Genomic DNA, 17,843 nt, shown 5'->3' with positions numbered 1-17,843 from the left:
CATAGTGCTTTGAGACTGCCTTCATTCGTTTAGAAAATACATGAATGAATTTCTTCAGTCAGAAAATTTACATTATTTCTATTCCACTTCTGCCACATTTTAATGTCATATATTTTATTCTTTATGTATTCTTTAGTCATGCTTGACTATTTCTTAGCAGAAAAATAGGTATATAAATTGAAACTGCAAATTGTCAAATTTCCAAGGTACATAGTTTCTTTTAAAATACTTCTGGTTTGAGTTATTATATTATTATATTCATAGTATTTAATTGATAAAAATAACATAACTACATTGCAACTTTTCATAAATAATTATTAAACATGAAAATTAATTTTTTTTTTTACTTTGAAAATTCACTTTAAAGAAGTTGAATGAAGTGGTGTTTTTAATAAGGACTCTGGGTGGCAGATGTGAGGTGTTCTTTCTTTTGGGAAATAGGAAAAGGGAAATGTGAAGGAGAAATTTGGAACCACAGGCAAAGTTCACCAGCAAAGTTCACTTTCAGGAAGGCATATACATGAGTTTGATGATTTGAGAATCAATTCTTTTAAAATTATCTATCTTCCTCTACCCCAACCCTCCACAAATGAGGTTGCATATGTTCTATATTCATAGTAAGTTTTTGTGTCCTTCAGGTATGTATATATATACAAAACTCTGCATCATGTGGGAAATTGCCTTGATGCAAAGGTATTCGCTAAGAAAACTAAAAGGCAAGCTATCCTAAAAGTCACTGAACAAAGGTTTTCAGACCAAATTAAGAATTCAAATCATGCAAATTATTGAATTAATTGAAAACAGAAAGAAAATCAAAGGGATTAAGATGGCTTAGGATAGAATACAAGCAGAATGGAAGGACTACTCTTGAGTTCTGATCTATGCATGCAAAGTTCATGTATCTTGTTCCCTTCTCGGTGCAAGGGTTACAAACAGGAGTTGAGGTTTAAGCAACAGGGCTTGGCAGAGGGTGGTGTGTTAGTGTACACATAACCACAATTTTAACTTGCCAATTAAATTGATAAGCAATTATAGAATTTATTGGGCCAGAATGAATGTCATGAAGGAGAAGCCAATTGAAGACCTTATGAATAACTAGTTTCTGACACATATTTAGTGTATCATGGATATTTGGTGCTCTTGGCTCTTTTTTCCCCTATTCCCTGCTTTCAGGCTGCGTAAGCTTTATTTCCTTTAATGTCTAATGTCTCACAAGTTATTAGATTTTATATTTAGTTTCATTTATCTTTCTTATTTATTTTCCTTATTTTCCATGACAATGAATATTTTTTAAATGGTACAGCAAATTACATTTCACTTGGTTAGAAGACTGCCACTGCAGGAATGGTGGTCCCTGGCTTTCTTCAATGATGTGGTTTTGGATAATCTGAGAACCAGGAAAATGTAGTTCCTGCCATTATAAGACTCTTGTAATGTACAGTGGTACTACTAAGACAGAGAAAAAGTAAAAATGTTGTGGTGGTGGAACTTGGGAGCATAAATGTCTCCCCTTGTTTTCTTTCTGCCTGAAACAATCAGGAGGGGACATTGAACATATTGACCTTGTGGAGTTTATGGAAACTTCTGTGATCCCATAACACTGGTTATCTTAGATCCCTTTTTAGTGTTTTTTTTTATATTTATTTTTTAGTTATAGGTGGACACAATAGCTTTATTTTATTTTATTTTTTATGTGGTGCTGAGGCTCAAACCCAGTGGCTCATGCATTCGAGGCAAGTGCTCTTCCTCTGAGCCACAGTCCCAGCCCTGCTTTTTAGTGTTTTATAGTGAGTGAGTTAAATAGGTTTCCCAATGGACTTTCCATTTTGCAACTCTACCTACTTTTGTAGGATGTGCTGAGAAGAAATATCGTTTACATGTGGTCTAGTTGCTCTGCTGCTAAGAGGGTGTTCAAAGGGAAGAGACCAGGTCTCCATTCTAATAGAATGAGAATCGCTGGAAGTATGACAAGTAAGCAGCATAATTTATCTTACAGTCAGCTCGAAAATTTAAAGCCTTCTGAAAGTGTTTTTTTCTTTAAATGGCTCAAAGTTGTATACTCTCCAAGTGAGAAGTTCACAAAATTGAGTAACTCATTAAAATTATCAAGGCCACTCTAGTTTTTCGAATAACAGAACAATTTCAATTGTTCAATTGAATGATTGAGTGAATTAAAACTAATTTCTTTTGTTTTTCATACATGTCTAATAAAAAGGACTGATAGATGGTTTAGACTCTAATCTCTTAAGATATATGCTCTCCCCTCATTTTTTCAGTTCAAATGCAAAGCAACTTTTCAACTATTTTTTCTTCCAGTTTTATAATTTTAACAATGACAATAAAAAACATTCTATAGAAAGTCTAGTGTTGAACTGGAACATTTTTGCCAGATTTCTGCCTAGAGGGAATTTTTATGGTTGAGTTTGTAAACTCTAGCAAAATGAAGTTGAAAATTGAAAGGCTTTCAATTTTCAAGCTGACTGTAAGATAAATTATGCTGCTTATCTGTCATATTTCCAGCAATTCTCTTTCTATCAATTTATTTTTCACATTAAATTTTATCACAGAAGTCTTTGAAAAATGTATTTATTTCTGTAGGAATCAATGCCATGCCAACAGCATCAGAGAATCCATAAGTAAATTGTGAATGACAATGGATAATAAATTCTAGCCCCTCAATCAGTTTCCATGTTTATGCTTACAGGCACAACATATTAATTCTCTTTAGTAAAACCCGAATAAACACCAGTGAAGCAAGTTCAAAACAAAAACAAAAAAAAAACTATATCTAATGAAACTGCTAGATGTAACTCATATTTTCATATTTTCAGCATTCTGAAAACAATAAACTTTAAGCTGAGCAAATCAGACGAAGATTTGGAACATTCCATTCAGTTCAATTTACTGGAGAATTTCTTACCTGGAAATAATGAGAATAATGTCACCCAATAGAATTTTGGATTTGTTGGTTAAACACATATATAAATCTAGCCTAAACATTGAGTAAAAATCTTAATTACAACTTGCTAAGACTCTATTGTATATATGAGGAGTAAAGAATGTGGTTTTAAGGTGTGTGAAATATCCCTAATTAAAAATCAAAGGATGGGGCTGGGGACATGGCTCAAGCGGTATCTCGCTCTCCTGGCATGTGTACGGCCCGGGTTCGATCCTCAGCACCACATACAAAGATGTTGTGTCTGCCGAAAACTAAAAAATAAATATTAAAAAAATTTTCTCTCTCTCTCTCTCTCCTCTCTCTCTATCTTTAAAAAAAAAAATCAAAGGAACAGTGGCATGGTGGTACAGGCCTATAATCCCAGTGGCAGGTGGATTGAAAGTTCAAGGCCAGATTAAGCACCCCTGAGTACATAAATAAATAAATAAATAAATTGTTCAACATGTCATAGTTAAGATGAAAACCTGGTTATCAAAAACTATACAGAAAGTTGGGGCTGGGTTGTGGTTCAGTGGTAGAGCATTTGCCTAGCACATGTGAGGCCCTGGGTTCCATCCTCAGCACAAAATAAAAAATACATAAATAAAATAAAGTTATTGTATACAACTAAAAATACTTTTTAAAAAACTATACAAAAAGTTAGAAAATGAAATAATGGGCAAAGATACAAACAGACAGAAAAATAACTATATTGACAGAGCAAAGAATATTATTGGCCAACTGAGATTTTATTTTTCCTTATACCCTTTTACCTACTTTTTCCCACTGGTGAAAGTTTACCTGTAAAGTGGCACAGTGGGAATTGCCTCTTTTAAACTCTTGAAAACATTTGATAATGGACTCCATTTCACTTATTAAAGAATCTAACAGCTGGGCTCTGCCTGTAATCCCAGGGGCTCTGGATGCTGAGGCAGGAGGATCTCGAGTTCAAAGCCAATCTCAGCAACAATGAGGCACTAAGTGACTCAGTGAGACCCTCTCTCTAAATAAAATACAAAATAGGTCTGGGGATGTGGCTCAGGGGTTGAGTGTCCCTGAGTTCAATCCCCAGTATCCTCCCAAAAGAAAGAATCTAACTAATTTAATATCAAGGACATTCTTAAATGAAAGATAACAATCCTAAATAAATTGTGTTTGCAACATATTTAACTAAAATTGAAGATAGTTCTAAAATGTATAAAAACAATAAAGAAGGCACATCTTCTACCTTTAAAAAATTGCCTAATAATAAACAGATAATCTGTGTGGTTTTTGATAAAGAGTGATAACCAGCTAAATGTATCACACATGTGTGTGGTATGTGACAGTATTTTTGTCTAGACACACAGACATATGCACAAAATACCCTCACATAATGAAGGTCAAACTCTGCCACTGATATCTCGATTGGGTACTGAAAGTTTAAAAATGCATTCTTTCCTTGGAGAATATGGAGTTAATGCAATTTGTATTTAAATTTGGCAATACATTAAATATAAAAGATGTTGATAAAATAGGGAAGTCAGAAATCATTCTGGAAGTTCTGGATACTAACAGGCTGATACTGGACCAGAATGAAATGGATAAGGCACTTGCTTTGGGTACATGATGTAAGAGGGTTCCAAAAAGCCTAGTATTCAAAGAAATATTTTTAAAAAATTCTTAAAATTTAAATTTAATACCAAAAATATCCTTGATAAAGTATCTTAGACTCTGCAATTGCACGACTTTTCCACTTCATCCTAGTACCAACCCTAACCAGAGAAACATCATTCAACTCTCCTGTTCAGACCAAGGAGGGTGATGGGCTGAAATAGCATAGCAAGGACCAAGAGTATTGCTTCTAAAAGCATCCTGAATTTTCTCACTTTTATAATTGTGCATCTAAGACGGGAATCATGGTACCAAGGCCTCCTGTGACTTAGCTATGACTACATTTCTCTACTACACTACTATTTTCTCTTCTAGACAGAATGATCTCTTTAATGTCCTAATACACACACACACACATATGCACCCAGACACGTACACACGTACACACGTGTTTGTGTATGTATGCGTGCCTGTGTGCATACATATAAATATATGTCAATATATTGGTACTAGGGATTGAATCCAGGGGCACTTAATCACTGAACCACATCCCCAGCCCTTTTTTTTGAAGGGGTACTGGGGACTGAAGTCAGGAGCACTCAACCACTGAACCACATCCCCAGCCCTAGTTTGTATTTTATTTAGAGACAGGGTCTTACTGAGTCACTTAATGTCCTGCTGTTGCTGAGGCTGGCTTTGAACTCAAGATCCTCCCGTCTCAGGTTCCCAAGTCATAGGCGTGCACCACCGCGCTGGGCCCCCAAAACATATTCTCCCCTTTGATGTAGTTCAGTATTTTCTAAAATACTTCAAAGATCTTTAATTTTTTTTTTACAAGCAACGATTACATAAGGTTGTAAATATTGTATTTTAAGTTTTCTTATGGAGATTCAAGATACACATTGCATGTTAAAAGTTAGGAGAAAATTGGCCATACTAAATCTGTTTATTCTGTTTTTTTTTCTTTTAATTTTTTTTTTCAGTTGTAGTTGAACACAATACACAGGGCCTCACACGTGCTAGGCGAGGCTTTATCTCTAAGCCACAATCCCAGCCCCTGTTTATTCTGTTTAATCCAGTATTTTCCCAACTTTGTTTTATTATAGAGCCACAGCATCATCTACTCTCTGACTTCAACTATGATAAGGCAGAAAACACCTAGACCTAATCCCCTTTCCTTGGTAGTAGCATTTCACTATTCTGATACTGTAAGATATTTATCCTCCTTCCTTGGCACTGGCTTTTTATTAGACATAGACATGGAGGAGCTTTGGAGTGTTTGTGTGTGATTTTACTTACATTTCAATTGCAGTGTGGGCTATGGGATTTCATGGAAGATGTCAAGAGGACTTGGTGGAAAATACTGACCAATTTTTCTTTGGGCTTTAAAATAGCCTTATTCTCAGTCCACATCTTCATCTCTTAAGAATGTACATACCTTCTAAGTATATACTCATCATATCTATCAGATAAAGACAAGTCACTTAATAAATGTGCATACTATTGGAAATTCTTATCTTACAATGACCCAATGGAGTGATTCAAAATGGGAACCAATGTGAACATGACTATCCTTGAGGCTAGAAAATGGAAACCTTAGCATTTCAGACTGGGTCTCATTAGGAAAGAGAGAAATTACATAATAATTGAACAGAAAAAATTAATATAAAGAATCATTAACTATAATAGAAAGATTGGAGTAATAAGGAATTGGCTAAAAAAGAAATAAAGAGAATAAATAAAAGAATATAGAAAATAAAGAGCATCCACTATTTCCAGGAATCTTCCCCACTTCCTTTTCAGAGCTGAGGTACAGGCCTTCCAAAGCTTTGACTCACTGGATGTCTGAGAAGTTATGCTGTTAAAACTTACTGCAAATATATCTTGGAGGGTGAAGGGGAAAGCTGTTTACAAGGTGATATCTCACTAGAGGCACATTGCTACAAATAGCCCAGGAGGGGAGGGTGCTAGGGGAAGCTGCTGCTGGCTGATGTGCACTGCAGGAATGTGGTTCTGAAGAAGCCAGCCTTGCTGTGGCACCTGGCCCTTGAAGATGGGGTGTGTGTGTGTGTGTGTGTGTGTGTGTGTGTGTGTCTGTGCATACTATAGGAATCATGAGCTGGTAAGATCCATGTGCTTCACTGCAGAAACCTGTTATATGAACAAAAATCTTTCCTTCTGCAATGTCTCTCCAATGCCCTCTTCTGACAAAATGTCAATGTCAGCTGGTAAAGGGAAATATATAATGGGCCCAGAACCATTTTCACAGAACCGGTTAAAAAGGGTGAATTTGGAGCTGAGAGGGAGTGAATTGATAACTGGCGTGCCTAAGGCAGAAAAATGGTCATGCAGAAAAATCGTGACTGGGGCTGGGGTTGTGGCTCAGAGGTAGAGCTCTTGCCTACCACGTGTGAGGCCCTGGATTCAATCCTCAGCACCACATAAAAAATAAAAATAAAGGTATTGTGTACAACTAAAAAATAAATATTAAAAAAAGAAAAATCGTGACTGATTGGAATGTGATTTAAAAAGATAGGCCCATTAAAAAGATAAATCAGGAGAATCACTTCAAGTCAGAGAAGATAAAAGAGCCATTGCTGATAGAATTTGATCATGACTAGGTGGAAAGAAGAAAGTGTTTTCCCCAAGAAAAGTCTAATCCAGAAAAGCTTGGGGGTGTGGGCGGAAATTGGAAGAAGCATTTCTGATGAGGAAACCAGAGGAACAAAGCACTGAGAATGGTGACTAAGTTGGACTCTTGCTATTTTTTTTCTATTTTTCAAACCTCCCTAGTTTGTGATTCAAATTTCTCACGTGGTAAAAATAATGACTTTTTAAAAAAACTTTGTTAGATGTATTGAGAGTGTTATGATTTACATTTCTCAGGCTAATGTCAGGGTATGGGGCTGGCACACCTGGTTAAGTAGCCACCCCCATCAAAAGTGAAACTTTGGAACCATGGGAAATGAGTGTAGAGTTAGACAGCACCTTCTTTAGTGCATTGAAGGTAATTTGAGATCCATTTGATTAAAAAATGATTGAATTACTACAGGAAACCTTTAATTTTAGGGTGTGCTTAGATGTTTCATTTCAGATTTCTGTAAATTTTATATATAATATTCCACTGCTGCTCAGAGATCACTGCTACTGATCATTGCCATAGGCCAATTGCCCAAATACCAAAGGGCTGATTTGGGAAAATGTTTTATTTCTCTGACTCCTGGGTGATAGACTCTTTTTAGAAAACGGTTTCTTCGGGTAACTAGGATGTCATTTAGTAAGTTGGTATTTTAGTCAATATCCTTCCTCAAGAGCACTTACATAGATACTGCATAAATAGAGTTCTGAAAGATCATATGGCAAACATCACCCTTTTTATGACAACATTGCACCCAAAGATGGCCCATGGGAATGTTAACTAGAACAACAAGGAAAGATTTATGATGCTAAGTCTGCTACTACAAACATTTTATCTCTTGTTACAGCCATGCAAATAATTATAATCTGTTGACAAAGGGAAAAAATTACTGAGCTTAAAACAAATCAGACAGTAGTTAACTGTATAAAAAATTAAAATGGAAAAAATGTCAGAAAGCTTTGGATCATTTAAGTTATTAAGCTGTCTTAAAAGTATATGTAGGACTTGTGATTATATTACATTCCAGAAAATTCTTGGTAAACTCATTTGTGTTTCTTGTATAATCATGTATAAAACAGAAAGCCTTCGCTATTTTTTTCCATGTCAGACTACAGGAGAGTTTCCTCACTCTATTTTTTTAAATATATATTTTTTTAGTTGTATATGGACACAATATCTTTTATTTGTTTATTTTGTTTATGTGGTGCTGAGGATCAAACCCAGGGCCCCACTCATGTGAGGCAAGTGGTCCACCACTGAGCCACAACCCCAGCCCCTCATTCTTTTCTGATCTCGTTAATATGTTATCATTATATTTGAAGAACAATGGAAGATACGGAAATATAGAAATGTACTAGACAACTCTTCTTAAGAATTCCAGGAAAACACACTAATTCATTCTTTTCTCTCTGTATTTGAGTAAAAGAATATTTTCCCAATTAATTAACAGTTTATACATAAAACAAAAAATGATACACTTTTTACTTTAAAAAAACCTAATCACTGGACTGGGTTGTGGCTCAGCAGTAGAGTGCCTGCCTATCACGTTCGAGGTCCTAGGTTCAATCCTTAGCACCACATAAAAATAAATTAAAAAATAAAGGTATTGATTCCACTACATTCCTAGATTGCTTTTCATTTTAGGGCAGGGGGTGGCAAACTTTTTCTATAAAACCAGATGGTAAATAGTTTAGGCTTTCTGGTCATTTCAGTCCTTGTCACAAATAAACAACTTTTCTGGTTTAGGTAAAGGCAGCTATGGACAATACATAAACACCTGAGTATAGGTGTGTTTCAATAAAACTTTATCTATAGACACTGAAATTTAACATTGTTTTCTTGAATCATTAATATTATTGTTTTACTTTCTTTAACCATTTTTTTAAAATATATTTTTAGTGGTAGTTGGACACAAAACCTTTATTTTATTTATTTCTTTATGTGGTGCTGAGAATCGAACTCAGGATCTCACAGTGCAAGGTGAACACTTTACTGCTGAGCCACAACCCCAGCCCCAATTTCTTCAACCATTTTAAAATGCAAAAACTATTCTCAACTTGTAGGCTTTACAAAAATAGCCATTAGGCCAGATTTAGCACATTGGCCTTATGTGTATGATGACTCCTGGTCCCTTGACAATGCTACTTCTTCAGGGTTCAACCTTCACTCAATCATGGTCTAAAGGAAAATTCTACAACGATGATTGTGTTTGCAAAGTTTTCCATATAACACATTGAAAGCTTTAGGGATTATCAGTATATTCATAATTTTCCTTTGATTCTTCCACTTTATTAGCTGGTCCATCCATTGAAAAATATTTTAAGATTTTACAGGGTCTTTTAAAATATTAACATATAGAAGTTAGATCAAGAAACCAGAATAAAGAAGCCCAAGTTTTGTTTCCAGTTTGGGAGTTCAGTTCTTTGACTGGATAAATAATTCACATATTCTTTGCCTGGAAAGTCAGAATTGCCAGGTGTTGTTACTAAACAGTTGTATTAAGGGTTAAAGGACAGGGAGGGGGAAATTATGCTTGTGTCTTCCAGAGTTGTCACTTTTCAGGAAAAAAAAAGTATGATTTTTTTTTAATGACATAACATACAACTGAAAAGATAAGTGTTTCTAGAGAGAAATATAATGGGGGGTTTTTTTCCCCAAAAACATTTTGATAGAGAAGAAAATCTAAACTCAGGGATGAGATCAAGCAAACTATATAGCATAAAATACACGAATGTAAAACCTCATGATTTTCCTGTGTCTGCTATTACCAGGAGAGGTTTAGTTCAGGGGTCTGTAAAAAATGTTTTCTTCTTTAAATATAATGGTCAGAGCCAAGACATCATCAGTTCCAGACTCAGTCAGTTCCAGTTGAAAGTGTGAATGTTCAGCAAGAGGATATTTTTGAAAGGAGACAAAATCTGCTGTGCCAGATACCTGAAATGTTATTAGGGTATTCAGTGGAAAATTTCATTTCCACATTATAAATAACTGTAGGATATTTTAAGGGATCCAAGACTAGTAACTTCCAAGAGCTGCTTATATTAGTTCCACTGAAATATTTAATGGAGGGAGGATGCAGAGGAAGCCTATAAAATTGAATTACCGGATATGATTAATTAAAATAAATAATCTCACTATTGATTAAATCATCCTTAAAACCTCTAACCATTTGAGGCCTGCATATTTTCCTACCCACCAAGTAAAACAAAGAAAGGATTAAATAGTGATGGAGAAAGATTGGAAAAGTCCCAAGATGATTTCTTAGATTCAAATGGCCCTAGAATTTCTTATTCTAAAAAGCCCCTCTGAGAGCTCATGTTTGAAATCTTAACTCTTTCCAGTGCCTGCAAATTTACGGGGAGTTCCCTATTCTGTGAACAAGTCTCAGAGAAGGTAGAATGTCACCTACTAAGGAATTTCTATCTTTGGTCACAGAAATAATTCATTTCCTGTAACTCCTCCCTTCCTTCGCAGTCCCCACACATTTAAAAACGAAACAAGTCAAACGCCTCTGTTAGTGGCACAACTTGCCCCAAATAAAACTGCCCTACTAAAGGCAGGAGTGGAGTGGGGTGGGGTTGAAGGAGAAAAGGAAAAAAAAAAAGCCACACGTATGAGTTTTGTCATCATAAGTGTGTGTGTGTGTGTGTGTGTGTGGATGCGCAAGTTCACATGTGAGTGGGTGTGTAAGGCTTGCGGAGAGTAAAAACTTTTGTACAAAAAGCTCCTATATTTTTTGAGGGGAAGCCTGGCTTCTCCTGTGTTGGCCGCCTGTGCCTGGGGAGACTTAAGAATGCACTACGCGCGCGCTGCGGTACCCAAGGTTAGAGCTCTCCCCTGTGACCGAAAAGATAATTAAAGTCGCACGCGCAGGACACAGTTGAGTTCTTCGCTGCGTTTCCAGTTGGTCAGGATAAGAGGGTTCTCACACCCTCGTGGCGCGCGGGGCACGGAGGCCACTAGGATCGAGGAGTAGTTTGGGGAGGGTGTGTCACAGAGGTTGGCACAGAATTGTTTCTCCGTGTACAGGATGGTGGCGGTGGCAGGCGGTCGTGGAGAGAGGGAGGGGGAGAGGCGCGGCGAGGAGGCTCGTGTTTGTGGTGGGATCTGGGGAAAAGCCAGGAACTTAAGAGAAGAGTGGGAAAGAGAACGAAGGACGAGGAAGGCGTGAAGTTGTGAATGGAGAAAGGGAAGGTAAAATAAAGACCAAACAGAAAGGACAGAGTAGTGTCCCGCATCTCCATCCTTACCCGGGTGAGAGGGCACGCCTAGTTACCGCCCACGGTGTCTGGAAGCCCCTCAATCCCCCGAGCATGTCTTTGGCTGTGCAATCTGGGTCTCCAAGTAGCGCGACCACAAGTTCATCTTCTGCTTGAAATGGGCCCCGAGGTTCGCGACCGGCACCGAGAATCCTCTTCCGCGTCCCGTAAGCCTTCGGAGCCCATACTGGCCCCTGCCCGAGCGCCAACCCCCGGCACAGACTCATCCATTGGAAGTGGTGTTTTTAAGTGAACCGAGGGTCGCAGCAGGTCCCTTCAGGGTGAGGGAAGTTTTTGCACTGAGCAATAAAAACACCAAATAATAGGTATGTGAAGACCTTTAAATAAGATGGGAGGAGATAAGTAATGACTCAACCATCATTCCAATTTTTCATTTATTTTATAAAATAACTTATTACTGTCATATACCTTATTAGGAAGCATTGAAACTAGAACAAATGACTGTTCTTTTTGCATACACGTTGTCAGGTGTTGGGAGGTTTAAGATAACTTAATAAACTGGAAATGTAAGAGTACACAACACAGAAGGTGAAACAGCCTCGTGTCCGCTTCTTGGGTGCAATTGCCTCCAGCGGATTTCTCGGCTTTTGCGGGCGCCGCACATTGTTTTATTTGTTTTGAAGACTCAGAGTTTGAGGCTGGTCGGAGACACCCACGTGCTTCTGACTCTCATCAGCGTAATGATCGCCTTAGCCAAAGTCGTGTCTATATAAACCACAAAAACCTAATCATTAGAAATCCCAGCCTCCAAAAACCACATTTTAGGTAAAAATCTGCCGCTTTTTTTCCGCGCTCCTTCATCCTCTCGACCACAACCTTTTGGGGGATCCAAAGTCGCTTTTTAAACCCACATTGGGAAATAAATACATAAATAAATATCCATTGAAGCATTTTTTTATTTAAAAAAATTTTCCCCTGGGAGCGGTGAGGAAGAAAGTTAAGACACTAGATTTAGTCTGAGACGCAGGATAGATTTAATAAAAGATTGAAATTCATGGAAAACTGCTAGGGTTTTCCCCCAGCAAAGGCTTCTGCAACTTAATTATCAAGCTGACAGTTTTCCCAGTTTTAAAAAAATACTCATCCTTGTTCTCTAGGAATGACAAGAATGAATATATAAGATAAAAGAAGTGTTCGGGTCTCCACTTTAGTTTCTAAAAACTATTTTGACAAGCTCCCCAGCCTCTATTTTTTTTTTTTAATGTCACCTAAAACAAAAAATACCCAAATCCAGCAAAATCTGTCTTTCCCTACCCGGAGCTGCTCCGGCAGAGGTGGGGGTGGGGTAGGGGAGGGTGAAGAGCGCTGAGAAGTCAGCACAGACACTCAAGTATTTTCCTTCCTCCTCTCCTGAAGTTACAACAAAAAATAACGACAGTCAGATCAGCCGGCTGCTCTCTGGCATCTCAGCTTCAACCTCGTCGGACCAAGAAGGGGTTCCTCGTCCTGGGGTTGGGGGGAGCAAAAAGACGCCCAAGCGAGATCCCCCTAGACTGGGGCCGCCTCTTTCGGCTTCGGCAGCTGAACTCAGCGTGCCGGGGGCTCCTTCTCGCGGCCGGCGGGCGGCGGCAGCGGCTACGATTCGCAGGCTCGAGATCCGTTGCCCCGAGATCCGCTGCCCACGACTTACCCCCTAGCACCTTGAAGCGCGAGGGACCAAGAAGCTTTGCAAATAGCAGAAGGGAGTGGATGCAAGGAGGTGGCAGTGAGAGGGCGCGAAGAGAAGAAAAAGGAAGGAGCCGAGCTGGCAGCCGCCGCTGGAGGAATCTGAGCGTGCAGCCGGCGCGGGGGGAGAGGCAGCCGCCGCGGAGGAGGCGGCGGCGGCGGCGGCGCGGGCGGGCGGCGGCGGCGCGGACGCCTGTAGCTGAGTTGCAGCGCGCGGCGCGGCGGTGGCGGGCAGCGCGGGGCAATGCGGACCCCGGGGCTGGTCTGCTGAATCCACTCCGCTCCACCGCCGGATTCGAACTGGGAGGGGGCGCCAGCGCACCCAGGACGCGGTGCCCCAAGGGACCCCATTGCAAGTTGCAAACTCAAGTCCCCCGCCTCCCCGGGCCAAACACACCCCCGCGCCCGTTCACAGCTGCCACCCCGGGTGATCCAAAGGCTCCGGCAGAGATCTGCGCCTCCTGGTTCTCCCTAACCGCCAACCCGACAGCTCCGCATCGCCGCCGGGGGCCCCCATCAGACTCTGCCCCGCAGTTGGCTTCGTCGAACTTGATTTCTCACCTTCTCAGCCCCATCACCTCCATCCTTTCCCCTCGTCTCGCCTCCACCCCCTCAATTTCCTCCTCCTCGCCCCCCATTTCCACCCTCCTCCCCCTCCCCCGGCCACTTCGCTAACTTGTGGCTGTTGTGATGCGTATTCCCGTAGATCCGAGCACCAGCCGGCGCTTCAGCCCCCCCTCCAGCAGCCTGCAGCCCGGCAAGATGAGCGACGTGAGCCCGGTGGTGGCTGCGCAACAGCAGCAACAGCAGCAGCAGCAGCAGCAGCAACAGCAGCAACAGCAGCAGCAGCAGCAGCAGGAGGCGGCGGCGGCGGCGGCAGCGGCGGCGGCAGCAGCGGCAGCGGCAGCTGTGCCCAGATTGCGGCCGCCGCACGACAACCGCACCATGGTGGAGATAATCGCCGACCACCCGGCCGAACTCGTCCGCACCGACAGCCCCAACTTCCTGTGCTCGGTGCTGCCCTCGCACTGGCGCTGCAACAAGACCCTGCCTGTGGCCTTCAAGGTAAGAGGCGACTGCTGCCCCCCGCCCCTGGTCAGGCCGCGCCGAACCTGCCAGCGGCCGTCTCCAAGCCCACTGGGGCCGCCCGGAGGTCCTCCAAGACCTCCTGCCCCGGCGGTTCCGACAGGAGGGACCTTGACTGGCCTTCTTCCCCTGGATGCCCCGGTGGGCTCTGGGCAGTCGTCCCGCAAACCCCCTCTTTCCCACCTGTGCCCACTGCCACTTCGACCTCAGCCCCACGTACCCCCTTCCAGGTACCCACCCTTCACATCTCCCGGCCCCTCTTCTAACCCACTCGCTTGCGCCATCTCCCCTCCCCCCGGCGCCCCAAGGTGCCCACTCTTTGCAGCGAAGCCCCTCTCGCTCCTCCCCGCCCCCTTTCCAGGAGGCGAGGGTCCCCGGCACACTGCCTGAGGACTCCCACGTCCTCCTCCCGGCCAGCCCCGCACCGCGGGTGCCCGTGCCGCCTCTCTCCGGGATTCCGTGCGGTCCTTCCCTCTTCCCTCCCAGCCAGATGCCTATCCGGCTTCCCTCTCCCTGACCAGCGGGAGCTCCGTGGCCCCGGCCCCTCCCGGGCTCGGGGGCTGGCGTTCGCTGGGTGCCGACCGGGGCGCGTGGGCAGCGTGGCGGGGGCTTGGGAGGGTCCCAGGCCAGCCTGGGGACGGAGGGCGGGGTAGGGGGGACGGGACAGGGGGCGTCTGCGCTGTTCGCTGACCCGCGCCAGTTCCCGTTACCCGGAGGAAGGCGGGGCCGCCAGGGTCTTCGCGTACCCCGAGGCGGGGCAGCTCTGGGGTCCCGAGCGCGGAACCTGGAGTGCGGGGAGGCGCGGGCCGCGGGAAGGGGCCGGCGCTCGAGCCGCCTATTGCAGCGGGGACCGAACTTCCCGCCTCGCGCCGCCTGAGAGGGATGAGGGAAACCTGTGGAACAACCTCGGTTCGCCAGACCTGAAAAGGGAGGTGAAAATGTGCAGGTTTACTTGACTATTATTCTTAAAGGCCTTAAGTCCCCTCGGTTCCTCAGGCCGGTGCCAGGTCGCGGGTGGCTCCCGCCCGTGGCCTGGGCTCGGAGGTGGGAGTCCGCGGCTTCCGAGAGGCCTCTTCCGCCCCGCGGGCCCGTTAGTTTGCGGGTGGGCGGCCGCAGCGGGAGTAGCAGCCGCGGTCGCAGGTTGAGGGTGTGGGGTCCCCAGCCTCCCTCAGGGCCGAGTGCCAAGGCGGCTCCGCCACGCGGCTGGGTTTCTCGGGACAGCCCTAGCCGTGGGGGAGACACGGAACCCCCCCGGGAGCAGCACGCCCCGGGCGGACCGACGAGCGGTTCCCCGCCGTCCGCACTCGCGGGGCTAGAGACCCGGGTGGAGGGGGCGGTGAGCCAGCCTCGAGGTGAGCACTCCTCCAACTCAGTAGGGGGCCTGGGTCCCCCAGGTTCTGGGAACTGTGGGGAGCAGGATCAGCAAGGCCTGGGGGGAAAGAAAAGAGGGGGGGAAAGGGAGACATCCTGTCAGTCCCTCCAGGGTGGACCCTGGGGCCAAACTCCCACGGGCCCTTTGGCAGTTCCCAGTTGTGGGTCACCCCCACCCCACGCACCGATTCTGAGTCCGTGTGTGGGCGGGGTGGAAAGAAAGAGGAGTCCGGGTCAATTAGAGCCGGTTATCTCGCTGGGTCTCCTATCAGAACAGGAATCAGAATGAATTGTTATGGAAAAGGGGATGTTGTATTCTAGGGCAGGTTTCATTTTGCAGTTGGCTCAAGAAATGGTCTTTTAAAATGATTTAAAAGTGACATTCCTCCTTTTATCAAGCACCCATTCTGTAGGTAGGTTAATATTTTCTTCCTTGAAATATGAAAAAGGTCAGAATATAAGTGAATTGTAGAAAGTGAAATTTCCACTTGAGAGGTGTATTTCATAATGTTCATCGCATGAGGGCCCAGAATGTTCTAATTAGCCTTATGTGAGGGTGGAAATTTGTTAACATCAGTCTCTCCTAGCGCCTCCAAACCAGACAGAAAACCTGAATGAAAACAGCAAAAAATACAAATAAGTAGATATTTAGTAGGTATAATGTCACAGATGAGGCTATGTGAACATATAAGGCTAGGTTCTTAGATGATATCATTTACATGTTTGATGTAACGTTTTGCTACCCGTTTAAGGTATAACTGTCTTGAACTGTTTTTACGATTTATGATGCTGAATTGATCTTGAGCATGAGTATTCTCTATAGAAAGGATGTTTTCACATAAAGATAAAATTCTATGTGGTTTGAGCTATTCTCAGATATTTTGGCTGTCGGCTAGGCTTTCTCACTTCAATCCTTTAAAAACTATTTTGAAAATAAATTTCTCTATTAATCATACTTACTAATTACACAGAACATATTCTTATTATTTTAACTAGTTAACAGACCATAGATACCACTATTAACTATTATTATTATTATTAACTATTTTAAATTGAATATTGCAATTTATATTAATTGAATAATGAATCGTGTTAACTTAAACCCTGATTCAGTGATTTACCATCCCCATATTTGTGTTTAATGGAATTAAAAAAAGGAGTGACAGTTGAGATTTACTTAGAAGTTGTATCTCTGCTAAAAAAATGTATATAGATATTTGAACATTCAGATTTTGACAGCAGTTTTTATCCTTTTCATTCAAATGATGTAAAAACATTCCTATTTAAAAAATATCCTTCTTTTGGATAAAAGCCTGAAAGCAATAGACTTTCTACACTCTTGCAACATAATCAAATACACGTGTAATGAAAAAATAATATGAAGTCTCCTTTTTAAAAGTGATGACAGCAAATTGGTTATCATATTCACAGATCCGTACAGAATAAATTACAGTGTTGTTAGGTAGATAGCAGATAGGTAAATGCTTTTTAAAATTTTTAAAATGTTTTATAGTTATAGGTGAACACAGTGTCTCTTTTTTAAGTTTTATTGCTTTTTTTAATGTGGCGCTGAGGATCGAACCCAATGCTTCACACATGCTAGGCAAGCGCTCTGCCTCTGAGCCACAACCCCAGCCAGGGATAAATGCTTTTAAAAATACAGAGAACTGAATTGTTGAGAAGTCTGGTATTAAAATCAATACAGTATTTACTGAGTTCTTATTTTATCACTGAGCTTGGAAATATAGACAATCAGATGAATTCAGTATGCTGTTTTCATATAATAATTTAAAATAGTGCTTCAGCTTGATATTGACAGCGTATTACATTAAGTAGGGAATGTATTAGTATTGTTCATATGATTTTGTTTTAGGACTATATTAAAATAATTCATTATTCCTCAACATATAAAAATACAAAAGCAACTTTTATACTTTATATACAGTTGTTTATCAGCATGATATTTTTAACAAAGTTCTGCAGTTTTGAAATACTCAGTCCCCCCAGGTGTCAAGGAAATGGAAATATTTTTAACATTTCTTTCAGGTGTATCTCACTTTAAGCTTAAAATAGTTAAGGCATGCTATTAGAAGATTCAGGGCCCTTTCTGTCTCAGATAATTCTAGTGACAAAGAAGCAATTTGCAAATTCAGCTCATTAGTTGATGGTCAGGTAGAAATAGTGGAGAGTCAACTCTGCAGTCCAGTAGCACTTTTTTTAGTTAGGGGTCTGTCAGCGTTTCCACTGTGAAGCTTTGTGTTCAGGGTTCATA

The 17,843-nt window shown here is 42.0% G+C and overlaps 1 protein-coding gene across 7 annotated transcripts in view; it reads left to right on the top strand.

Annotated features, from left to right (window-relative positions):
- Positions 1–17,843, top strand: part of Runx2 (RUNX family transcription factor 2) — a 212,050-nt gene that overhangs the window by 78,424 nt on the left and 115,783 nt on the right. For 2 of the 7 annotated variants that reach the window (XM_026394450.1, XM_026394445.1), the window contains exons 1-2: positions 13,805–13,897; positions 13,976–14,179. In XM_026394450.1, the coding sequence (XP_026250235.1) occupies positions 13,805–13,897; positions 13,976–14,179 (297 nt within the window). Of the gene's footprint in view, positions 1–13,804; positions 14,180–17,843 lie in introns of those variants that run through there. The other 5 variants (XM_026394442.2, XM_026394443.2, XM_026394447.1 and 2 more) reach the window with 3 other exon arrangements.

The sequence above is a fragment of the Urocitellus parryii genome, chromosome 8, assembly GCF_045843805.1.
Source record: "Urocitellus parryii isolate mUroPar1 chromosome 8, mUroPar1.hap1, whole genome shotgun sequence".
In the NCBI taxonomy this organism is placed as follows: domain Eukaryota; kingdom Metazoa; phylum Chordata; class Mammalia; order Rodentia; family Sciuridae; genus Urocitellus; species Urocitellus parryii.
The sequence above is the reverse complement of the archived record's forward strand: the minus strand, read 5'-3'. Positions and strand labels throughout refer to the sequence as shown.